The sequence below is a fragment of the Poecilia reticulata genome, linkage group LG5, assembly GCF_000633615.1.
Source record: "Poecilia reticulata strain Guanapo linkage group LG5, Guppy_female_1.0+MT, whole genome shotgun sequence".
Lineage (NCBI taxonomy): Eukaryota > Metazoa > Chordata > Actinopteri > Cyprinodontiformes > Poeciliidae > Poecilia > Poecilia reticulata.
In genome coordinates, this window is record NC_024335.1 from 9,041,300 (window position 1) to 9,068,798 (window position 27,499).

At 37.5% G+C, this 27,499-nt stretch overlaps 1 protein-coding gene across 1 annotated transcript in view; it reads right to left on the minus strand.

Annotated features, from left to right (window-relative positions):
- The window catches only part of LOC103464376 (potassium voltage-gated channel subfamily D member 3-like), an 82,181-nt gene extending 54,931 nt beyond the window's left edge, over positions 1-27,250 (minus strand). Inside the window, exons 1-2 of the mRNA XM_008408426.2 lie at positions 26,439-27,250; positions 23,655-24,821 (exon numbers count right to left, since the gene is read on the minus strand). Coding sequence (XP_008406648.1) covers positions 23,655-24,757 — 1,103 coding nt within the window. The 5' untranslated portion in view covers positions 24,758-24,821; positions 26,439-27,250. The remainder of the gene's footprint in view (positions 1-23,654; positions 24,822-26,438) is intronic.
- Positions 27,251-27,499: the final 249 nt, after the last annotated feature.

Here is a 27,499-nt window from a genome sequence, read left to right on the forward strand (position 1 = left end):
AACAATCTGGTTTGATACAATTGTCATTTGCAACCTTTAACACAAAAAAGGACTAAGCGTGTGCATTAACATTAAAGTGAAACTAGTTTCTGAGAAAGAGATATCTTAATGCTGCTTTTATTAAGTTTTCCACTTGAAATAACAATCCGTTCCATTTAAGTTTTGATGGGAACCAAATCATAGTAATTTMTGTGCGATAAACAGTTGAATGAATGATTCATATCTGAATGTTTTASATCAATTTAAACAATTTTTCATTCAAATTTAGAATGACGGTATAGCTCAGGCAACAGCCATTTATTGTAAAAGAATTGATATTTGTAATTGATTTATGCAGCCATTCTGTTTCACATCCATCACAACTATACATCTTTATGCAGCGAAACAAAAGTCCATCACTATCCCATAATGCACAATAACCTGTTTTATTTTATTGCCTGTGTGGTGTTGAAATTGATATATTGGTCACTCACTGCAAAAATGATTATGCTCTTCAGAGTAAATCTATTCTATCCATCCAAACRGCTGCTTATTATAAAGTGCTTAGAAARCAGGAAAGATCCTAAAAAACAAATTTGATGGTCAAATTTGCTTAGCTGATTTCCCTAGTTGGTCACATTTAGTGATCATGTCTCATTTTATGCACTCAGTCATTCAATTACTTCAACCAAGCATTTATTTTCTGTCTTTTTTCCAAGTCACCTTTCATTTCATGTGGTTCTGAAAATGCASACTAACCGAAGAAATCTGAGTWATGTATGTAAAATAGAATTTAAAAAAAAGTTTGCTAAGGTTGCGAAGCAACCTAAAATGAGCAGAAATCAGCGGTGCAGAAACACGCAATTTTGAATAAAATGCAGTCATTTAAAAGATTTTTTCCAAGAGAATACTTTTTAAATTTRCATCCCTAGAATAAAATATACAGCACTTTCTGTGTTTTCTCATCTGAGAAAGAATAAAGCTAYATACTCTGCAGGAAATGTAGACGTCTTGTATATGTGAGCTACTGAAGATTAACACRATGGTGCTGCTGTGAAGCTACTGGGTTTAACCTAAGCMTAAAATACTTATGCATTGTATATTAAAGCATTGACAGTAAATAATCAAGCAGGAGACACAAAGAAACATGTTTATAACATTAAAGTTGTGAGGTTATTCTGATTGACTTAGTTGTTCAAAAGAYTTCTCCATTCCTAAGSCTTTATTATTCAGCTACAATATGTATTTTTGAAACAGACTCAACCGTTTTGAAGTGTGGATATCAATCCATCAGAKCCTTCATAGAGCTCCACACAACGGTCACCTTAGCCCTGAGATGTCTGCATAATTGGCATCCAGAGCAGCTGATTCACTTCAGCTGAGATGTGTCATGTTGATGTGTCCACTGCTTGGCAGGATAATGATTCTGAATGGAGYCTTTCATGGGTGCTTAGACCCTGTTATAAAAGCAATGAGTCTGTTTACTCATCTCTCAAGGCGAGAGACAAGGCACGAGTACATTTTCTATGCCCTGTGTCTGGTTTTTTATTTTGACTCAAGATTATAGAAGAATGATTTTTGGCATATTTTATGAAACTTTGAGGAGATGTGGAACATAGGCGGATAGAGGACAGAGCTCTGTAAGTACATCACACTTTAATCAAACACTCAGTGCAGCTGTGGAGGTTCTGGGCGCTGTCCAATGTAGGTGACGCTCAACATTCAACAAATCCTTCATGGTGTGAAAGACAGTTTTAATTAAATTTGACAAAACATTGAGTCTGTGAAAGCAACGTTTTAATTGATTGATATAATACAGATATATTTACTTTCCCCATTATTCTGCAGATATATAGTCAACAACCTAAATCTTAGCTTCATTAGTCTACTGAACATTCATCTGAACATGTTTACCCTTGCAGGGTGTTGTGGGATGCTGATGCCTATCTACATCTAGCAAGAGGTGGGCTAATACAAGGACTACTGAACATAGCTCCAAAAAGTGAGGACTTTGTCTTTGAGCAGATTTGCACACTGCAGTCTGGCTTCATGTGTTGCCTTTGAAGTAATGACTTCTTCCTCACTGATTGGCTTTTAAGCCTGTCAGTAGACRACTTGTTTCACTGTGGATAATGACTTTCTCCTCCCTGCCAGCAACTACACAAGGTCTTTTTTTTTAGGATTGATGCATATATTTCACATCAAAACACGTGTATCTTGGGGACATGGCACCCATTACCTTAACAGTATATTGGCTGGAAATTCACATAATTTTGTACTTCACTAAATTTGTTTGAACAGATTGAATTAATGACCAGAAGCTAACAAAGCTACTACATGTCACATGGGCTTTCCCAAATAGTTTGAAACCATATCAGTCTTAGTATATTTAAACTTTTGACTTAGAAAATATAATAATAATAATAATAATAATAATAATAATAATAATAATAATAATAATAAAACAGTTCTCTAATATTGCTGATCCCTGTAATCATGGTATTTAGAAAATAGAAAAAAAGTAGCACATTTAAAGATATGTCAACTAAAAATAAAAAGGATGTAGCACATGACAGAAAATCAAACATGTTTATCTGTTCAGTACATCTGCAGAAAAGCAAACCCTGACCACTCGACTAAATCATACAAATTAAACAACTGGAAAACATCAACGTCTGAGTGAGACAGCATTTCTAAATGATTTTTCTGCAAAATGATTTACGACTCACAAAAGTAACATCAAAACAACCTCGAACATCATCTATTCTTCAGTCATATTCTTYAGTCCAACATTGTGTTAGCGRTAATGAACACTAACCGTCTGACTTTATCAGACACAGCATCAATCTAGGAAACCTGTCTGTGCCRTTTTGATGTGCCTTTCCTCTTTCTGTACATGTTGCACTGTCACTGTTGGCTCCACTTTTGACTCAGACTTTTTTTTATTAAACACAGCTGGAGACATTAAACAGAAAAATCAGGTCAGGTAGTCTGACTGTGTTCTTCCTGACCTTTTATGGTCAGCCTTAATAACTGMAGTTTGTGACGTTAGGCATTACGTCAACTCAGACATCCGACTTCTACACTGTCAACAATTAGCAACCTTTTGTTATTGTTAATATTATATTTGTACATATGCATACCTACACATGCATACATACATATATATCACACRGTCTTATCCAAATGCGCATACATAAATACAGTATACCCTTTAAAAACCTTACAGGATCCCTCCTTCAAAAACAAACAAGAAAAACAAACCCTCCAGAATAAAGAAAATATTATGAGTACTATGGGATGTACAAGTGCATACATCTAAGTATTTCAAATAACACCTATAATAATTTTGTAAGAAAAACTCTTTTTAATGACCTTAAGAAACTAAACCATTATGCTGAAAGCTGAAGCTTAAAATGGCCTTATCCACTACAGATTAAGAGGAGAAAAACTCCATCTAGCTGTAATTTTGACTCCAAGCCAAAAAGTCAGATTCTCCCTGCCCCTGCTTACAGCCTCTGAGCTGCATCTCAAACCACGGTTATCCACCGGAACACCCAAATATATTTTTAACCTCCTCCTCAACTTCTTTTTAAAAGCAAAAAATTGTTTAAGTAATTCTTYCCCCCTTTAAAAGTTCATCATCTTTTTTGTCTTGTTGATTTTCAAAATCAAGCAATTCTTTCCCCAGAACACCACCAAATCTTTCACTAGCTTCCTAAATATAAAGTTTTGCCAATCACAGACAGACTTAACGATTGCAAAGTTATCCCAGTATTTCTACTGATGTTGGTACTCAGAGTTTTTCTGGAAGGATGAAGTGTATAAGATGAGTAGGAATAGAGTGCAGCCTCCAGCAGTGCTCCTGCTGCTAACCATCTGCTCAGGCAGACAACCTGTCAATCTCACAAACTGTGGTCTGTTGTGAGGTGGTCAATGATCCAGGCAGCTGTGAACACGCACACACTTCTATTTTCTAGGAATTCTGACTGGGAGAAAAAAAAATCAAACCGCAGGAATATAATCTTGAGAGGAATGAGACTTTCAAAAACAGAGCAAGACTGATGAACAGGAAAATTACTTATTGTAAACCAAGAATGCAACATGCTTATATGTTACTTTGACGAGACTAAAACATACCTTTCAGAACTGGTGGGTCATGTTAGCAAAGCCCACTGAGGGTCTACTTACAAGGATTTAGTTACCATAACAAGACAATGCTTCTCCCAAGGTACTATAATCTTCTCAGACTCAATTGTAGACTAAGGAAGTACCGTTTAATCCCAGATGTCTGTAACATTTCAAGAACCTTGGSCTTACACCATCTTGGCCTGCAGCGTTGTACTTCACTGCTGCTTCTTTACCTGACTGCTGAAGACAGACAGTTGGGATGATGASACATAAGGGGTTTCAGTGTTTCATAGCACTTGAGGAGGTTGTGGTGGTCTATGACTGTGGTGCAACAGGAAACTGTAGGGGCTGWTGAGTATCTGGTGTCTGTTGCTGCAGGAAATAAGAATGCTGAGCACAAACAAGCCTCACTAACTCTGTCTAAGTTTCTATAACCCTAATCCCCCTTAACCTTGAAAGCTGTGATCTTCTTCATCCCTGACCATACACCCTGCACGTTATTCTGCTGGAGATTGCCCTCCAGCTTTTCCCTGTACATCTCYTTGCTTGCTCTCAGCTTGAGCTTAGACAAATTCTTCAATAACTCTCCGTCTCCCTCCCTGGAAGCTTTCATCTTCATGTTCAACAATTTTTTTCAGCCCCTCTTTCAAACACCTAGAGTCTCATATCTTTTTGGATATGTCTTTGCAAACTTGTTCATCTCGCTGCTGCACTGCTGCTGCTTTGACAGCTTTTTAAGAGCCGTTGTCATGCTGAAAGGTGAGCTTCTGTCCACTACACATTCCCCAAGAGGCTAAAAGTAATTTTTTCTTGAGAAATGGGCCCGTCTTAAACAGCATTAACTGGTTCCATCAATTGTGAACAGTTTGGGACAACAAAAATAAAATATATCCCTCCAATATGATGCTGATTCTTTCTAAAGACGATGCATTCTGAAGTTCAAAATAGAATGAAAGTAACAATTAACCTTCTCACCTATTTGTAAAGTAACAATCACAAACGTCTTTATTTGTAAAGTGATCCAAGCACATGTACATTGAAAATAAAGACATTCTACTTCTGAGCATTGCCATGTTATGGAGTCTTGCTGAGGTTTGTTTTTTGTTTTTTCTCCATCCACTTTCCTAACAAATCTGATAAGTCTCCCTGTCCTACTGAAAACAAAGCTTTCTATTAGCATGATGCTGCCACCACCATTTTATCAGGGAGGATGGTGTATACAYGGTATTCATTTCCCATCACACATTACTTTTTGCTTTTAGGCTAGAAAGTTAAAATTCCATCTCAGCTGGTGTTGCACTTTGAATTCATGTTGTTTCTTACATGATGAACTTTAAGTGAGAACAGGTCACCTTGATGTYATTCTGCAACATTTGAGTTTGGAATTAACACAATATATAAAAAGCTTTTTTCAGTAGCAAACGTTGGATTTTCCATGCAGGAAAACAACACAATATTTTGCCTCCAAGATGCGAGTGATGGCTGCTCTGTGTTCGTACTTGGGCAGCAGAGACACAGGTCAATACACTCTGGCTGTTTCTGCAGTGCTTGTTAGGACCTGCTATTGATTTTTATGTTTCTTTCCTCACTTTGTACYGGACCATAATACTTTGAGCCTCACTCTWAAWGTAAGAATATTAACTGATGGCTTATTAGAAAAAAAAACAGATGTAAGGCATTCATTGTTCCAGTCAAAACATATATCAATATATATGGCTTTAAATTTGACTTTGGACAAAAAATAATAAATGCAAGAGAACTAGTTCATGTTGGTATGGTGAACTTACTTCAGATTGTTTAGTTAACAAACTATGAGCCTGAATTAGTTAATTTTCACCTGGTTGAGCTGAATTTAGAACTAAATTGTTATGGATGATCAGACACAAATGACATGAAGAGGCTATCCAAGTCTCATCTGTGTAACATACATGGTCTGTGGCAAACTGGAACTTCCTTTGGCTTTCTATCAATAATTCATCAGTCTGACTAGTCTTCCATAAAGACATTTCTGTCAACAAATTCTTCTACCAGGGCGGTGAATGTCTGCAGCTCCTCCAGGATTACCATGGGTTTGTTGGTTTGTTTGTTGGCTTCTTAAACTAGTGCTCTCTATGCTTGGCCTTTCAGTTTTGGAGCCATGTCTAGAATTTTAGTTGCTCTCCATTTTCTCCTGATGGATGGAAAACAGCTTTCTGAGATGTTCAAAACKTGAGATATAGCYTCATAATCTACTTTAAACGTCACCCAATCTTTATTCATCTCTTGTCTGCTGTGCTCCTGTATCTTTACAATGCTGTTTGTTCCTTACTGTTCTCTGAAAAACATTTGAGGTCTTCACATAACAGTTTCATCTATACTGACATTAAAAACTTGATAGAAACGCTGGATTTTAGGAGTTAAAATGGCAAACGAGGCTAAATATAAATGCTTCTTAAAAATATATAAAATATTTTGCCTTGATCTATCAATTAAATCCCAAAAAATACACTGATGTTTGTGTTTATAACATTACCAAATTTGAAAGTTAAAGGAGTGTGGACTTGTTTGCAGGTTGCTGTTAATCTTCTTTGATGAGGTCCATTAATAGCAAAGTCTTTATTCGTAAACTATTCATGAAATATTTACTTTAACTGACCCCAACCAATAACTAGAGAAGAGATAACAATTATAACATCTATGACAACATAAAACACTTATTGATTATTTTTCAACAGCATCCCTTACTTTCATCCCAGAATCTGTAGGATTACAGATAGAAAGGTTGATAATTAGTTTTTCATTTTCTGGAATACATTTAGATTATTTTGCTAATATCAATAAGCCACTTTCAGTTGGATTTGATCATTTATAGGTGGTTTTATTTGTACAGCAGAAGGGAATTTAGTTGAAGAGGAACAGTTAATCTGTCCTGTACTAATAACTAAGCTTAGATTTGCATAGGAGAATATTTCTCGCTTCTAAAATGAATTGCAGCCAAACAAAGGCTTTTATGACTTTTAAGGAAAAGCTTTCTTCTTATGATTTCAGAAAAACCGACACTTAGACTTTTCTCACATCTGCCGGACACTGCCTGCATATAAATTGCACCTTTTATGTGAGAGTAAATAGAAAACATGAGACGGTAGCCTAAAGGCACATTTTCACCACTGGTGATGGAAAGCATAAACATGTGCGCTGGTGTTATTAATATATAATGTTAGCTAGGCTCTAATATTTCAGCATTAAATAGGAGACTCAGACTGATGCTAAGGCAGGGATACATTCATGCACATTTATTCTGAACATCTTCAGATTGAATTCCACAAAAAAATTCTTTCATTCTTCTTCTATTCATTTGTTCAGCTCTGAAGCAGAGTACACCAAAGCAGAGAGGGGTTCACACTTCTAAAAAGATAAGGTTAATAAAAAAAAAGTACAGATATTTTAAAGAAAACCAAAGTTATTACTCAAGTATTGAAGTGAGAGTGAAAACAGGTAAGGCTAAACTTGACCCAACCAGCAGTGGACAAAGAAGAAAATATCCAGAAGATCTCAGAATCTGGTATCATGCAATATGTAKATCGAGAAAGTTAAGTAAAAGAATCAAGTGTCATCACTAAATACACAGAACTGAAATAAAAGACCTCTTAACACTATCTGTTTAATGTTATCTAAAGAAAATTATTTTTTTTTTTGCTAGTAATCAATTGGAAAATCATGTYACATAAAATAAATGTGTTGAAGAAAAAATATTACTGAGTATTTTAAGTTGGTTTACCCAGTTTTTAAATCCCACACACTTTCATTGGTGTCCTTGTGACAGTTGAAGGGAAAATAAAAGTTAAAGTAAAATCAAAAAAGGTAAAGAAATTATAGTCATTCTCTTCAATTTACAGGGGATGAATCTATCATCAGCTAAAAGGCGTCTTTTAGTTGGTTTCTTTTGTTTCATGAGTAAAACAAGGTTATTTTTGCTTATGTGCAATTACATCACTTTCTTTTCCCTAAACCTTAGATAAGTTTCTGAACATTTCATGATAAAGAACTAAAAACTTAAAGAATTTCCTCTTTTTTTTCTTTTACACTACTACAGGTGTGAAAACTGTGGCCTGGAGGACCAAACACAGCAACAACTGAGAAAAACAAACTCATAAGACCAAAGATATTATTTTTGGAAGGATGAGCAATAAAAGACCACAACACTCACATTTCATTTTCAAGGCACATGCAATTAACCTTGGCTGTGCTCTCAGGCTCTCAGACACTGTTTCACTTTCCCTATCTGAATCCTCCTTCACAGCACATTGAAGGTTATTAGTACATTTTCTTTACCTTTCTCTGTGCCAAATCTTTTGCCAGCTGTGTGGTGAGATAAGGGTCGAGCACCTAAAAATAACAGTCTCTTTCTGTGCACAGAGCATCTCATGTCATTCAAGGTGCTTCTTTGTKCCTGGATACAAACATCTAGAGATAGTGTGTTGAAAACTATACCAGATAGCATTGCATCTTCTCTCTTCATTGCTGACTGGCTATTTTTYCCTSTTTGCTTCATGTTTCTCACTACTRTACARTGTTGTGCCTTTCTGTCATACTTTAGAATATCTTCCTATTTCCTACTTTTGTCACATCGTTAGGACATTATAATTGTAAATGGAAAATTTTAACATAAGTGTTTCTTAAATTCTAGCTGTTCACTAAACCTAGTAATACTTAAACATCAKGGTTTGAATCAAAGATGTGATAAATAGTAGAAAAATCAGATGCAGAAATTTGAATAACTAACATTTTAGCAGATTAGAACTAGTTTAACAAATAGACATGTGTGTCCCCACATACACACTAAGGCTATAAGTGCATCTCTRTGATATCATTATAAACCAACGGTGCAAGTGAGTAGTTTGGTTTTTGCTGGTTAAACTACAGTTTCAGCCCCTGAGAGGCTCTTTGTTTACAAATGTTATCTCAGTGAACACTTGTAAAGCTTGAACACCAACCTCACTGTTTTCTCGCAGCATTTTGGCWTTCATTCACACTAATAGTGTGTGCAGTACACTTTTCATTTTGGAGCAACKCCAACAAACCATTCAGTTGTTGTTGTTTTTTTCCMTGCAAGAGAAGAATCACACACGACGAGTATTTCACATTAACTTGCATCTTTCAAAGTGGATCTTTCAAGCAAGGAATCTGTTACGCCTTTGTGTGCCAAGTTCAACTTTGATCGTGATGTACACAGAAAATGTGTTTGGATTCATGCYTATGCGCAGTTCCATACATCTGGAATAGTCTGCTTGAAAACAGCTTTTGATTTTAACCTGTTGTACATTTCGCTTTAAAATTCATGGATGTCTTTGTAAAWAGCATCCCAGACCACAGGTGAGGAAATTACAGTTGCAGTTGTGTGATTCAATTGCATCGTCAGTGAATAACTACAAATATAAACCGAAAGATAAGTAAAAACTTTTAACTGATTCCTGACTGACATCTAAAAAATAACGATTTTGTTTGTTGGACCTTACCGTAAAAATAATTATATCAAAAACTTTAGCAAGGTGGTCATGTATGAAGCCAACCATCGCTGTTTTGGTAAGTCACAGATTTTCAATGCCAAACATATACTGACAATTGATGTTCTAGCACTCGACTATATTTTTGGTTCGTGTGAGTGACTAACTGTAAAGAGTGAAAAATATGAAGTGCTTTTTTTATACTCTTAGGGAAAATATTAAACATAGAAACATAAATCTAGGTGCAAAATAGAACTGGGATGTACCAGGAATCTGTCCTGGGAGTCCCACTTATTCTCCCCTGACAACTAAACATAGGAATCAGCTCTCTCCTTAGAAGAGTGGGTATAAATAAACAAAACTGCTTGTTTTAACAGAAATATTGACTTCTACACACAAGAGAGATTCTGTGTGCTTGATGTGCAGAACGATCAGAGACACTGGCAGAGCCTGATTAAAGCAGAGATGTTTTTAAGTGAGCCAACATGAAACAAACATTCAACYCAGTTGTCTTCACACTGTTTTTATGACACAGGAGCAAAGAAGACGTATTTTTAAGACACACTTGTTTCCAAAAATTGTTTTAATGCCTGATTACTGTCATGTTTTCTACAGTTTTCAAATATAGTAAAGAAAAAATGTGCACAAAAAAACTTCTTAAGCAGTTAAGGCAATTTGTGGAAATGTTTTTACCGACTTGATGGTACAAAATACCAAACATAAGGGTCAAGCTAATGCTTATCTATAAAACTGTTATTTTGACACATTTATCCATTATTAAAAGTTCTGAACTCATTAACAGCTTCACATAAACATTAATTTTTGCTTTGTTTGATGGTAAATGTGCCCCTCCTACACTCCTGAGATCCAAGTCTGGCTTGCTGGTTGTTTTCTAGGTCAGACACAGACTGTTCAGTTTTATTTTTTTTTGTAACTTAAGAWGCAGCAGAAAACATCACAAAAAAAGCCAAGCATTTTAGGATATTTTATTGATAGTATGTGTCCTCATGAGTCTATTTATGGGAGTTCGTATGTTATTTTATGTTATTTTCAAAAAATAAATTTCAGGTCTAAAAGGCCCTTTTTGACACTGATATCCAGCTGCTTGACAAATAAAAAAATCGAAACCTCTCTTTGATCGCGACAGTTAAAAACTGAAATGTAAGTGATTATTTTGACCCAATTGTAAAACGCACCAACAAAGTTGCRCAATTGTTCAGAGAGAATACACTAATCACTTCATTCTGCTTTCATTTGCAACATTCTCACCATGAGTGAAGAGCGCTGAACAGAGGTTCCCAGACTTAATGTTCAACAGTTCAACTCTGATTTCTTGATGAGATGGAAGATCTGAAACAGCCACTGATGATGATTTTAATTAAATGTGTTTAACATACAAGTTTATAAAGCTGTACTTTAAGTCTTMAATTGTTTGTGACCTAAAGCTGTCCTGTTTTTTGACAATAAAACATTTGAAGAAACTCTTATTTTTTTTAAGAAATTTAAATTTAATCTCGATTAACCCAATTAGTCTATCCTTAAATGCTTAAAGTAGCTTTTTAAACACAAGGGGAAAAAAAACACTGAACCTAAGATGCATCAAGACASAGTACCGTTTAAGTATCCGAGGTTAAAGTTACCATTACCCAGAGACAACTATAATAAAGGAAAGGGAAAAAAATGCTTTTGCTTGTCTTCAGTAAGTGGCATTTTATAGCGTCCCATAATTTTTTTATCAAAATGAAATGCACATATTCTACTAGTCTGTTGTGAAGACCATAATCTCTTCTGCCACCATCTTTTGAGGCAGCAGCATCAGACAAGGAGCCAAAACATTAAAAAACTAATCAACTGGAAATGATGGTGTAAAGGATTTTTCATAAAAATCAAGAAAATTATGGACCATTATAACAACCCTGAATATCATTTTCATTGAATCTAAAAACAGTTTTCTAATTTTAAAAATAACATTCGGTAACACTTTATTTGAAGGGGGGTGAATAAGACTGACATGACACTTTCATAAACATGACATGATATAAATTTGTTATAAAAGTATTACTGATTGCACTTTAAAAATTAGGTAACTTTATGTTATTAAAGGTAAAGTTTAATCAGTAATGATTTCTTGGTTAATGTCAAGTTGTCATAACAAAGACATTTTGAATAATGTCAACTTTTTATTAAAACCGAATGACACTTTATGACAACAGTCATAAATATTCATGAAGGCTTATTCATAAATATGACATGCGTTATGTCATGTTTATGAAAGTGTCATGACAGTCTTATTCACCCCCCTTCGACTAAAGTGTTACTCACAATTAATCATATTTCATTCACATTACAAAGTTTGCAATAACACTGTGATTCTGTTCCAAATGTCTCTGCTCTAAAGCAGGTTTGCTCTAAAACTTGGTTTTATAAAGCTGCAGKAWTGTTCAAGCAAKGCCTCATCTAAAACATTTTTCAGCTTCATTGTTGATTTATAAGGGATTTCTGACTTAGTAAATACAGCTACAAAAATGAATCACTCAGATCTTGCCTTGTTGCGGATCCACATTGGAAAGTTTGCAGAAATTTCAAGCTGGTATTAGATCTCCTCCGCTCTGTTATGAGATACGCCTTTTATAACTTGACCAGTAACATGTTTTGTTTGCAGTTTGTGTGGAAAGATAAAAACTTTGCAAAACCAATACACAGATTGGTAGGCAACTTGTTATTCAGTGGTTGCCCAAGTAAACTTCGACATGTGGTGGAGAAGGCTGCCAAGTTTATACAACCATATTTACAACACTTAGCAGGGCACATTCTGACAGAATGTTGGCTTGCTAGAAAGAGTTGTACTGGGACTCAATGCTGAACTAGCTACACATGGCTGAATTATTCGGTTGCTTATGCACCTGACATGAAAGTTTAGATATCATTGACAAACACAATACAATCATGATGGATGATTATTTGGGAATGCATTTCCAAGTGTGAAATTATGGTGCAATTTATTTGGTAAACTAAAATTRTAYAGTAACCCACCAGTATTTTACTTATTTTGAATTATTATGTTTTTCCATTCACAAATTAGTAATCATTACTAAAGCTGCACACGGTACGTGATTGCCCTGRCATGTTCTCAGTTTTACAAAATCAAAAACCAAATAAATCAAGCTCTGTTTACATAAAGTCTTGTGTCCAAGATAATCCATTACTAAGGAACTCAAAGTTTTAAAAACTGATGATCTCAACCATTACTCATGTTTTCTCAGTAATTGCAACTCATTTTTATCAGTAATCATTACTCACGTTTATTAGAAATCATTACTCACGTTTATCATGGGAAACAAACTGTATTTGGTTCCCTAGGTTAAGGCCACCCCAAATATAAAGTTCAAAGAATTTTGCATAATATACCCCTTTAAACACCAGATGCTCCTAATTTTTAAAGTTACCACTAAAGACTTTTTCACACAATGCAGATTAATTAAAGGTCCTACTTGTGAAATCAAACTCCAATTAATACCTACACACAAGACGGCACTTAAATGGTATAATTAAAAGATAATGATGATTCAGAGGTCCACGAAGTACGTGTTTGCTGAAATCCTTTTGCCTGAGAGATAACATTGAAAACTGAGACAGGTGAGTGTGAGACTCTTTGTGCTGCTATCTCAGCTTGTCAGTGTGACTGCCCTCCTATAGATATGTCACAGTTCCAGYAGAATCAACTCAGCTTGATGATTTGAAGAAGTGTCTTCATTTTTCATCCACAAGCTGTGCTGACACTTCACCTTGACAAAGAACTGACACAAACACTGYTGCATCTGTCATGCTGCGCAAACACAAACACAGTGTTGTTGCGGTATTAGGCAGTTACGCCACCATCCATTTAAATATGAGCACATTAATTGGTCATTTATGTGTTTTGGCATAAGGTGCATGTTGTCTACATGGCAAACTGGCGTAAAAGTTTGGTTACTATACAGCAACCACATAAGAAACAGCCGGAGAGAACTGAGGTCATTAAGCTTCCCAGACACCTTTGCACATTTAATTCCTTTTAAATTAGTTTAGGTGTTAAATGAACCTGTGTTGGAGCTAAATTAAATTCCAAAGCTATCATTAAAAAGGTTTCTATTAAGGAGCCCCGGGTTGGGAAATTGGTTCCAAGAGCGTCGTGGCCCGATAAAGGCAAGAATATTTCTAATTTCCAACCCCCTGCACTCACTTTGACCCCATGGGGTTCAGCAACACGACAAAATACCCCATTAATTCCATCTGAAAGCTGGCTGCTTATAGAAAACCACCACAATCTGTAACCTCTGATGATTTGTGTGAAAGAACATTACCACTTACAAAACACTGCACTGTTTTCCAGTTCTACTTCAGCTTGGCACAAGGAACCTGAATTATTAACAAAATGATGCATGCTATTCCAAAATTAATTACTAGGCTGAATGTTATCCCTAATGTTACCAATAATCCATTATTAACTGTAAATACAACTGCCAGCAATGAGATACCAGAATGTAATGATTTGTTTGCCTTGTGAGCATATCAAAGGATAACACACTAACTATCTGCTGCATTTATAATGAGGTACCACACAGAACATGAAAACAAAAACCCCCCACTTTAAATGTGTTCATCTGAAAAATGAAAAACACAGACTCAGTTCCTAAAGGTTCTGTTGCGTTTTAATCACTTTGTTTACCTTCATGAATGATGAGCTAAGAATAAAACAAAGCAAACTGAAATACAGCTAAAAGTACAAATGTTTTTGTTTTTTTTATCCTGATAATTAAAACAAGGAAACAAACATATTCTTATTGAACGTAATAAAATKAATGCCGATTTTTTCCATTAGAAACATACTATTAATAGAATGTTAATCCACTGTAGTCCCTCTACTCCTAAAATATAAATTATGAAGTCGTTGTGCAGTTAGAGCTCACAAAATCATGGCTAGCTCTACAATATCAACACTAAGCTATAATGTTTAATACAGTTTAAGACTTTTATTTAAAAACAAATTTAGTAAGAAGAAGGAACATCTGATGCAAGTGTCTTTAGGAGAGACGTAGCAGGAACTTGCAGCTCTAAACAAGGTAATACTGCAATTATTAAACAGATAATAACTGCTCCAGTCACAGCATCTGCCATGCCAACATCTGTGTTTAGATTTGATCTTGCAACTTCTTCCAGTGCAATATTGTGTCACAATCGTTGMAGTAAACATCCCATATAAYGCAACATGACCTTTCAGGCTTAGGTTACTTTAAATGTGATATGCACCCAATTCAAAGCCACATTTGTGATGTTTAAAAAGTTTGACATCTGTTTGCTATTGACAAGCAAGACAGATTCTGACCACTTTTACCTGCTTATGAAAGTAAACTGTGTGATGGCGAGTCTAACCATCGCTGCACCGTGCACAGAACTTCTGTGAACCTGAAGCCCAACTCGTCTGACTTCTCTCCCCTGCCTCCGGCCCCTGGGCCCAGTCCACTTTGTCTAATAGAGATGTTGAGGAGAGAACGCAGAGGGGAGAGAGCTAAAAGTCTCTCCGAAGAAAGAAGCAGATTATATATAGCCACTGATTAAGGCAGAGATGGGAACATGACCTACATGCATAACAACATTTTCTCTCACTTACTGCTACAGAACAAGCCTCCGTCCAGGACCAGGACTCCACAACTGGGAGAATAACTCTAATTATAACACCGGAGTCGGATTTCAATGCACACCTCATTAATATTTCTCTCATTATTGGGTTAATAATGTTTTTAGAGGTGCAAGCGAGTTGGGAGAGGTTGCAGACTGCCACTGAACCTTTGTTTTTAGTGCACCTGTAACACAGGTAAAAATGACCACTGTCATCTTTTGTGTCTGGATCATGCATCAGATTATAGCAGAAACTGCTAACTCCCTTTCACACATAAAGCCAGCTTTCTAAAAATAGCTTCTCCACTGGAAGACTCACAGGGGACGAGGGGGAGAATGGGGAGAACAAGACAGTAAGAGARAGTGAGAGAGGTTTTTCTCCTTCCTCATCATCAGATCCTGTCCCCATCATGCCAGCGACCGTGTATCCGGCTGGCTCCGACAGCGCCGGTGTCGGCAGGCAGCCTGGGAGAGCGGACCTCGCTGAGATTGAATCCAGGTCTTTTTATCAACCACCTGAGGTTGATTTAACACCCTTTTTCCTGGACAGTGAAAGAGGCTGATTACAGAGTCAGACATTCCTTCTCCCCCCCTCAGCTCCCTCAGCTGCTGCCYATTACCAGAGCCGCTGCTGCGCTGCGCCGCTTAGGCTCATACAGACACCGAGAAGAGACACAGAGGCAGGTCAAGAAGTCCAGACATGATCAGGGGAAATCTCTATGTGTGAGCGTAAATGTAACTTTAGATGTTGAATCATTTTTACTATTACTGTTGCACAACAGACTGACAATTTATTCGATTAAATGAGGCACATCAAGGGTAAGCCTTCACATTTATACGTGTTCTGATTAAGATAACAGGCCCAGATTTCACCTAAGTGATTTCCATAGCTGTTTTCATCCAGCTGAAAAGCGGATCTTGAATTAAAAAAAATATTTTGTGTTGAGTTTTTGTCATGCAGTCTGTATTTACATGTTTTTACTATGTCTGCTTCTGCAGGATTTTTGCTCCCATGTTGCCTAAACACAAACACTTTTCTTACTGTTTGCTTGGCAGTGTGATAAAAAGTGACAAGTATGTGGAGGTGAGTTCCTTGATTTTTAAGGCAAGTTTTATTTTGAAGTTAAAAAAATAGTTTTCTTCTACAACATAAACTTTTCACTGTAGGCTTAAACCAGTGAGGAACCACCTTTTAAATATTTAATAATCAGGTTCCCCATTAAATATTTTCTCATTCAATCCAGTAATATCTACATGAACAACACCGGGAGTTACCAGCCTTTTCTTCCTGAAGTCCCAGATTTGCATGTACAACAACAGYTGTGATTTGCCTTTTTTCCAGAATAATTTCTCTATGCATGTGCAATTTCCCAGCCCACTATCAAGAGTCAGTTCAGAAATTAATTATTTATACATCAGAAATATCTTTCCATTCATGTGGGGATTCTAGCTGGGCTATKCCAAAACATTAAAATTCCTTCCAGTCCAAAGAAACATTCTGTCAAACTCAAAATATTACCGTATTTTCCGCACTATAAGGCGCACCTAAAAACCTTCAATTTCCTCAAAAGCCKACAGTRCGCCTTATAATCCRGTGCGCCTTATATATGGACCAATATTGAGCCACAACAGGTCTAGCAACTACGGTAAGCAGCCGCCRACTTCATTTTGTCCGTARRARRARRWGCGCGSTGCATGCTGGGATAGTTGTCAGMMCGCTGGTTTGTTAATAAAGTTTGACAATACCTCGCCGACCGAGGAGGGGGGTTGGGGGGCAGAAGAGAGACAGAGACTGCGGCGGCAGCGTGTCGGTTGGTCTGTGTTACCCAGAAAGCAGTTGGGCACAATATCGCAACACCGTGAGTGAAACAATGACTGGGGCAGCCTACTATATAAAGTACTCGGGGACCACTTCTTTATTATTACACATCCACATTTGTACGGGAACCCTAACTGCAGCGTCTATTCTATGCGCCTTATAATGTGGTGCGCGTTATATATGAAAAAAGTTTTAAAATAGCACACCTCATTGGAGGTGTGCCTTATAATCCTGTGCACCTTATAGTGCGGAAAATGCGGTACTTTAAAGGATGGTGGTAAGAAAACAAGAAACAAGGACAAAATCAAGCATTGGTGAAAAATGGAAGAATACAAGCAAGKGAGACATAAAGAAAAAAGTCATGGACACAAGGAATGGGACCTACAATGAAGGAAAGCAAAAAGGAAGCAGTATATTTTCTTTTCTTTTCAGACATAACATACAGAGCAGACGTCTTCAACCCTGTCCTTTATGTTTTACATGCTTCCCTGCTGCTGCACACCTGACTTAAATGAATGGGTGATTTAAAGGCATCTGCAGCAACAGAAAGCAGGCGAARKAGGTAACGCAAATGTTTGAATCAGTTGTGCCGGAGATTCAGAAACATCTAAAACACGCAGGACACTGGGCCCCGAGGACATGTTTGCCTACATGTGCCAGATTTTATTAAATCTAGACTGCATCCACATTGCAGTAACAGCAACTTGCGTTTGTATGACCTTCAATCACCTGCGTTATTGGTGTACAGGTGCGTGGGTGGGTGTTTGAGGGTACGTGTAGAAGTAGGCGTGGGTGCTTGTGAGMAAGTTTGTCACTTGGAGGCAACACCAACACGGTTGTTAGAGAGGTTAGAACAATAAAAAGCCTGTACCACTCAGCACCCAGGAGCAGCAAAGGGCAGGCAGACATGACTCTGAAAGGCAGCAGCCGCCCCAGGAAGACAAACACACCCCCACCTCCTGCTGCACAGGCCAAACAGACCGGTGCCTGCACATATTCCCAACATTACTTTATTCCTCATTACTTTCACAGAACTGTWACACACTAAAATCAAATTCCAAACAAGTCCATATTTTTCAGAGCATGTAGAAAACGTAAGAATTCACAAACTTCCGGATAGCTAATTGAAATTTATCTCAGAAAGTGTTACAAATCTGTGTGTAAAGGAAAACACTGAGGAACCAGACTTTCCCTTTACTTTTTTTTTTTTACTCTCAAGAAAAAAGTAAGTTTGTGCATGACAATCCAAGGCACTGCCCTTGCTTGTTCTAAAGATTGTGTTTGAGGCTCATGCAGTTASTTTCAACAATTAGAAATGTATCCCTCTGCAAAGTTGTTTTTGCTGGGATACTATTGTTCTAAAACAATTTAATTTAATGTAGAGTTCMCATTTGTTTGATAAATTCTCACACTTTTTTGATGTTTGCCTTGATTTATATCTAAATTCATACTTACAAGTAATTCCTGGCAAAGGTCATTTGAAATACTTGCATTTTAGGGATTTTGATCTCCTTAAATATGTATAAAAGAAAGTAACATCATAAAATGAATTAAAAGCAGTCAAAATATCAAGTTAATGATTGAGCTAACTTTTAGTAGACATTGATTTGTATTATAATCTGACGATGTGACAMATTTACAAAGACCAGTATATATTGGAATACAAAGAAATCCTGACTTCAACTTGAGATTTCTATTTTTTTCACTCKGARATCACAAAGACATTATCAAGAAGAGCTTGTTTTGAGTCTAAATGGAATAAAACGCTTCAATCATCATATGAAAAAAAAAATTCCTTCGGCTTTTATGTGCATTGACAGATGGGCTTTTCATGACCTCAACACCTGAGCATGTGTTTCAGCAGCAAGGGAAAGGATTGACGGGAAAATGCAGTGCAGACCACTGAGCCTTTTCAGAGGTAACATACTGTTWACTTGCTTTTGCAATTACATGCACACTAAAAACCTTTACTGAACATTATACAGCCTGAAAGGGATCAAGCAGCACATATCTTTCTAGGTTAAAAGCAATTAAATGGTTTTAATTTAGTCAAATGTAGGTAGTTTAATGGATCATAAGTTACACAGAATAAGCTTCTTTCTAGGGAGGAAGAAAAATGAGTTGCTACAGCACAAGATTCTGATGTCTGACAAAATTTTAAAATGGTATCTTTATTTCTTATCAATTGTGTTCTTTGAAAACTGAAATTAAAGGCCGACAGTTTTTGTGCTTGCCAAGTAAACATTTTCAGACAGGCAATTTTGACTTTTTATTTGTAGAGTAAAATCTTCCTAAAGGAGAAAGTATCCTTGCTGTTATTAGCCTTGTGGATCTTACTACATGTTAAAAAGGCAAGAGACAATCTATGTCAGGTGTGTCCATGTTCTAAGATTGTTTTAAGATTGTCATGTAAAGCAAARCAGGATGTAAAACAGAAAGATCAGCAAGGTTGACTCTGCAGTTCATTTTTATAGACACTTATAGCGCTGAATGTAACCAAGAACATAAAATGTATTGCAAACTTCTACATACACTTTCAAAAGATTCAAAGTAAAACTTACAAGTCATTACAACTGTACATGACTGATGTTATGTCTTTACTCTTCTTGTGCTTCCACTCACTGAAATCCACTACAGGACAMGAGAGAAGATCCTCAGTAGGTGTTGTGGTATGTCTGAAACACCAACATAAATTAGCAATCTTATATGATGTCTGACCAGTGCTTGACCATAACTCATTTAGTCATAAGGTGCATCTGACTGACAACATGCAGTAACAAGTGGATGAGGTTAAGTATTTATCTCCTTTAATGCCATGTTCCATTAACCCCAAAACCTCAAAATTGTTTTGAGGGAACAATCTCAAAACCATTTTAACTGTCTTCAAAATGGAAGTAGCAAATAGGATTAGCTAATTACTGTGCTTAGCGACCACACTAATGGGTTTTGACTATCATCCACAGTGCAAACCAATAACAAGCAGCAAAATGTGGCACCCAACAGATGTTTATTTCTGTAAGTGTGGCAGATTCCATAAGATGTGACAGAGATGCAAATATACGGTCGCACAGACTTCAACTGCAATCTTTTTTAATTCATATCAGATTTTGAGGTCAGAGTTGGTGCCAACACCCCCAGGCTTTGAGAAAATTGGAAGAAAGAAATTTTGTAAACATCTTAAAAATGAAGTAGAGATCATACTCTGAAACCACAGGRGCAGAAYGACTGAGCGAGAGAGCATGAACCAAGTTTACCAAAGCAATTGCCAGAATCTGCCAAAGTGTGCTGGGGAAGAGATCATAGCACCGCATGAAGTGGAGAAGATTTCAACGTGTGAAGTCTCTGTTCAATTTTAAAACCGAATCACACTCTGGAAGAAGATGGAAGGAGACACTCTGCTGTTATAGATAAAACATTCGGAGATCCATTTCTCACCCCTGACCCTGAGCAGCTATCTACAGCAGAACATGGCATCTGTCTTCCTTTTAAATACATTTTKTCTGGATCATTACATAAAGGTTTATAATTGTTTACAATGAATTATAACTTTATTTTTTTCAAAGTAATCGTGTATTAGATTTTGATGATAAACTGTGTTAAACTGCAGCACCAACACAACAGCTGCATCGCATTTAAACATGTATGAGTTTAAAGTATTTGTGATAGCTGTGTCCTTGGTTGCTGATGAGGATCGTATTGTCCAAGCTGTAGACTCCCAGTGCTGCTGCCTTTTGTGTGTCTCACATAATGGCTCTGTGCTCAAAACACATTGTTCAGGTTTAAAATTTACATAATGCTTTCACCTTGGCATTTCTGTCTTTTTGTACCTATGATACAAAAGATAATACTTGCAGTACACCACACACACGCACACAAATACAGTTGCACACGTCAGGGTCAGGCAACCTGTTCAGCTCAAACACATTACACAAACTAATAAGAGCTATTTTGGTCACACGTCCAGCTTTTCAACGGGTTTTACTTTGCTTTTGTTTTCGATTTGTGCAAAAGGAACAAAATTGACACACTGAGCACATGAAAAAGAAGTGAAAGCCGTTTTCCACAAGTCAAAAATAATTGATGTAATGCTAGAAGAGAGTTTCAGGTCTGCCAGTGATACATGTCATCCTAACAGGAAGAATATACTTGGCTCAGAAAAAAAAAAAAAACACTCTGACCATTGGATCATTTTGTATCTTGTTATGGGTCAAATAAAATCGAGTGTGGCAGCCCACGCATTGTCCTGTCCAGAAGTCTCTGTGAAGCTCATTTTTTATAATGAACACCTAAGAAAGCCATCTCTCTCCTTTTTTATAAAAAAACATTTTAACAATACTTTAAACCTCCTTGCAGCAGCAAGCAATCATTCTCAATGTTCTGTTGGTGKTATAATGATCTTGACAGAGCATGCAGTTTCTCTCTCCTATTTTATCCTCAAAAGTATTTTTTTTTTTGCTCCAACAAGGTACCCCAGCCGACCTATTTGTACATGTGTGTCAGAGCAAGCAAAGCTCTTTGTTTTCTTCTCTTAATAAAATACACTCTGCAATTTGACAAGACTCCCTCAAAAAGAGGAATAAGATCGATATTTTTCTGAGTTAAAGAAAATCTCATAAATTTTTAAGAGGCTCCTCTTAAGTTTTTGGCTTTTTTTTTTCTTATATTCATTCTCTGTTTGTTTTCATCTAAGTGTCTGCTCCCAAAGTGCAACATGCAGCTTTATCCCCCAGCAAGAAATGTGAATTACACCCCAGTTATTAATAAATTCTACCATTTTAAAAAGCTACTGAGCACTCTCATAAACATTAAATTAAACCTTGTAGAATCAAATAGCAAGCAATGCTTTAGTTAGAACTAGAAGTCTATCCATTTGTTTCATGTTCTTAAAAGCCATGTGTCTCAATGTGACCTTTGGTTAAATTGAAAAGTCTATGGGGAGTGAGAAATTTGATTTCCAAGAAGAGTGATGTTGAACTGATACATTTTTTAAAACTAATCTTGTGCCCTAACAAGCTGGTTATCTATGATCATGGCTGCTGATGGGGGGCCGAATGRGACGTGGTAGGGGGAAGAGGGACATAATTTGGCCCCTCAAACATAAAATTGTTCTACATTTATCTKAAATAAATGTAGAAATWGTTTTTTTTGGTCATAATTTACAGATCAAACTAGTAATTTAAAAAGAAATTACAATTACTYGTGTTTGGGTCATCAAACAAATTGTACATTAAGAACAGTTTGTTAACGTGAATGCACAATGTACATGCCACAGATACAAATGGGATTTAACATCTAATAACTAAATTAAGYATAACTGGCCACAAATYTGACTGCAATATGCAAACAAAGTGCTTCCAAATTGATGCTCTTACTTGTAGAACATGTAGTAACGGGTATTAATGGAATCAAATACACCAGTAATGGCTGGTGGGATGTTTGTGAAGAAGTAGCACTTGTAYGGAGTTGATGCATTCAAAGCATTCAAATATTCTGTCCCACAGTCATGATTGGCATTATATAATGCCTATCATAATATGTTTGGATTTCAACTAGAAAGTAAGTGAGCAAGTTTTATTTATTCATCAACCTGATGCAACTGATGATTATGCTAATGACAAGACATGCAACACAWCWTATTTTTGTTTAATTGTTTGCAATGTTTGTGTTTTGAATGTGTGCATATGTAATGGCTTGGACTTTAGGATGCTTAGATTGGACAGAAAGACTTTTGTGTTTGTGATTGTAAATCTCAAGACTTTTTTCATGATTCAATAAATAAAAGCAACAATTTCTTGCACTCATTTAAACCATTTGGGACTCTGAAATGAGTTGCAAGAGTGTCGAGACATTTTTATCTCTGTTTACATTTTCCACAATGCTAGTGGACAATTGATTCTTTAGGAAATTATAATTTCTGTTCAAACCCTTTCCTTCTTCTGAGCCCAACGACAGAAACCCTTTAAGTGAACTATAAATTCACCTTGCCATTCTGAGTGAGCATGAGGGAGTGATTAGGAGCAGTGAGAAATCATTATAAAGGTGACCGAGCATTTCTCAAGGGACACCACCTTCAGACATACAGAGGAGAACTCTCACTTTGTAATACAGTGGAGCAGCTTACACAGACACCAGCTTTGCACAAAATGCTGCAGCAAAAGATAAAATTTCACCACAAAATATAGAATCCTTCTGAGTGAATCTTTCACTTCATCTTCAGATATAAAACTTGCATCCAGATCAAACAACTGAAGTCAAGGAAAATCTTGGGATCTCATCTGATAAATCTTACCAGCTTTAGTAGGATCTTTTCATTATAAGCATGTTTAGAGAGTATTCAACCACTGCCTGATCAAATAAAACAAACACCAAACTACTGCAGACAACACACACTGGCACTCGCAAATAAGCTGTGAAGTACTAAAGTGCAGAGGCAGGCTGCCTCAGCACTCATTTAAAAGTCAAACTGGTTTTCATAAATAATTCAGTCAGTTGAAAAACTCAAAATAAACTCATCTAGTGAGTTTATTTAACTCATAAATAGTAATTTGATTTGTAAATACTGTGCACATCTGTGTTCTACTTACCCTAATGTGGTCATGGTGACAATGGTGTACCAGAACGAAGCTGGGATGCTGGTAAACTTGCTGGAGCTGGAGCCCTTCTCTGCATAAAACATGACCGTAGCGAAGATGATGATGGCCATGGTGAGCGAGAAGAGGAGAAAGCCCAGCTCCGAGGCACAGCTCTTCAACGTATAGCCCAGGATTCGAAGCCCCTGGGAGTGGCGGGAAAACTTGAAGATACGAAACACTCGGAAAACTCGCAGAGTCACAAAGGCGCCACTCACGTCCTCGTTGTTGGTCATCACAAGGCCAATGTAATATGGCAAGATGGCCACCACGTCGATAATGCTCATCACAGAGCGCATGAAGCGGTAACGGCTGGGCGCGGCAAACAGGCGCAGCAGGTACTCCACCGTGAATATCATGACGCATGCAGTGTCTATGCAGAAGAACGCGACGGTATAACGTTCACCGCATGGCATGTCTTTTTGGTTGGTGGTAGTACCACAGGGAACAGTCTCCACCACATTGGTGATGACCGAGATGGCAATGAAGAAGCCGGTGACATAGTAGAAAACCAGAGCCAAGGTGGAGGTGTGGGGATTCTCAAAGGCGCGCCACATAGTCTCTCTGAAGTTCAAGTTGGGCTGCTTCAGATCTTTGTTTTCCTCCTGGTCGTCCTGCAGCCGCTCCAAGTTCTCCCTCTTCCTGTCCTTGTACTCTTCATAGCAGCAGTCACCAATGATCTCAGGTATGATTCCGAAGAAGGTCAACTCCTCGTCGTAGGCCGAGATGCACTCATGACGGGGGTAGTGGAGCTTTCCTGTTCGGTAGAAGTTAAGGATGCTCCTGAAGGCGTCAGGGTCTCGATCAAAAAAGTACTCCTTTGTTTCCTCATTGTAGAAGAAGTCCTTCTCTGAGCTGCCCAGCAGAGTGTCGGGGTATCGATCCAATGTTGTTCTCCATGTTTGAAAGCGTCGTCCGCTGACATTAAGGATGATCAGCTCATCTTGTTTTCTGCTGTTGTCTCTCGGAGCAATGGGCATGGGACAGTTGGCYACAGGCATCCAGCCAATGGCCGCAGCCCTGGCAAAAGGAAGCCATGCAGCTACTCCGGTTGCCATTGCRAAGCAGAAGGTTGGACAAAGGCTTCCTTTAAATGTGACTGCTCTCAAAAAGAACTGGCATCTAAAGAACATTTGTACAAAAGAAAAGAAACAAAAAAAGGTMAAAATCAGCAGCTGCACAGCTGAGAAAATKATGATTGCCGATGAAGCTTGTATACTGAGCTTAAAATCAGTTCACTCTATAAAATGTCTGACCACTCAGCACACGGTTGTTCAAATCTAACAGAAAAAGTTAGGACTATACCCACCATGACATTTTTTGTTTAACTTCTCAATTGTATCATTAATGTGTCACATTACAAGGACCAACATACAATGGAGGTTTTTGTTTGATTATTTATTTACTTATTTTTCATTAATGGGCTTAATACGGTTAATTCAGTTTCTAGCTCAGTGGTTCTTAACCTGGGTTCGATCGAACCCCAGGGGTTCGATGAGTCGGTCTCAGGGGTTCGGCGGAGCCTCTGCCGCGGAGGTAAAGACACACTTGTGTAAAGTCGTGATGACGCCCCGCTTTGCCATCACTTGCTGCAGAGGATCACGTTACATTGCTGAGCCAATCAGAGCTGCGGAGGAGCACTGATTGAAGGACTTCCACTCTCAGCATGGATTTGAACTTGTGTCTTTAATTACTTCAGCAAAACTCACCGTTTTTCCCAAATTCTGTAGCTTTCGGTGTACTTCTAAATCTGCTCCTTAGTCGCATCTTTTCGGGGTTGCTACTGCCTCTAGTGGCGTGGGGGTGGTAACACAGCTAATATAATTACATTACTAAATCAGAATACCGCAGTCTTTGTTATTCATTATTAATTTGTCATTATCTTAAGAATGTAGAGCAAATTAAATGACCCAAACGAGACCTTAAAGTGGTTCCGGTTTCTCTCGAAGGTCAACCTGTTGAAACTGTGGCAAATTTTAAATACCTTGGGTTGTTCCTGGACAGTCACCTCAACTTTGCTGAAAACACTGAGTATATTTTGAAGAACTGTTCTCAGAGACTCTACCTTTTAAGAAGACTTAGTGATCATGGGGTGACCCAACTAGACTCTAGTTGGGTCTTGAATTTGGGTGGGGGGGGGTCATATTTTATTTCTCACTACAGAAGGGTTCAGTGAATGCGCATATGAAACTGGTGGGTTCAGTACCTCAAAAAAGGTTAAGAACCACTGTTGTAGCTTATAATCTTTTTTGTCTGAAACATGGCTGGGTCCCGAGTCTGTGACAAAAGCAGCTAAACGGCAAGAGTCGAAAATAATGTGTCCCAATCATGGTCTTGTTTTACTTCTATATAGCTTTGGCTTCCTAGACAAGGAACTAAAAATATAGTTTTCTCAATAAGCTCAGCAAAATTTAAACTAATAAATATCAACCTATTCGCCCCGAGCTGCACCATTACTATTTAGCAGCGCAGAATAGGGAACTGAATCAAACCTGTTGAATAGGAACAAGGGAACCTGCTGAAGATTTAAACAAGTAGAACGTGGTTAATTCGGCACCGATCTATATTACACTAAAATGCATTTTAGATCAGTCATATCAATTTCTGCATTTTCCTTTGACCAACAACGCATTTYCATCCAAAACGCAAACAAATAACTTCTCCAACTATTTCAGAATTTGCTCGTCTGAAATACTAATATTTTAAAATTTAGATTTTTATAAAAATAAACGTACTCACCAAAAAGGAGATGAACTCTCTTCAAAGTCAAAACATGAGAGTTTTAATGAACACCGAGTCCGCAGGTGTCAGAGAGAGAGAGAGCAGGAGCCCGCCTCCATCCARCGAGCAGCGCGTCTCCTCCAGGATGGATGGATCGATAAACTCCCGTGGACACGTTTCCGAAGCGGAGCAATCAGTGCTTGGATCACTCAAAGAAGAAACGGTCTGGTCCGAGATAATGCGAGTGTTACCTGGCGGACTCTACATGGTGGCTCCTTTGTTCTGCCGTCAGTGTTTGGAAAGTGAAATGTGATGGAGAGGAGCGGCGCGCCTCCTTCTCTCCTGCTCAGAGTACAATGCGAGTCTCGCTCACTGAGGCAGCTCCGTGTCAGTCCTGCTTCTCCTCCTCTCTGCCTCATTTTACTCATCTCAGACAGACCAAGCTGTCACTCAAAGCTACTCCAACACCACACTGTTGCTTTTCGGACATGTTCTATTAGAAATAATGAGCTACATTCATTCAGAGTTAAATGTCCAGTGTTTCAGGGTGCTGATGAGCCTCTGCTAAGCTCAATACTCAATAAGTAGCCAATATATACACTGTAAAAAAAAACGGGTAAATGTACTGTAGAAATGTGAAGGAATTTCTCAGTTTTTTAGTTTTACAGGTATTTGTACCGTATTTCACATTTTACGCATTGCATCATGGGAACAAGAACCTTCGCGAAGCACGAAAACTGGTCAGACGACATTTCAAGCTCGCTAACCGGACCCTGGAACATATATCTTTTGGACTTCGGTTGGATTAAGAGAATGAGTTACCTGCCACCTCCCTGGTAAAGTAAAATAAGTAAAAACACATTCTTTTCTGTGAATAATGTTTTGAAATATTTGTAGTTGACTTCGTTTGACTTCCTGAGACTCCTGGCACAGTCTGTAATTGCAGACTGTTTTGCAGTCTTATTTTATTTTATTATTTTTTTTACAAAAAAGATATTTTTTACAATGCTGTGTTTGCTTGTGTATTATAAAAGTAAAATGCGGTGATTGCTGTATTGCTAGTGATGGGTAAATGAGGC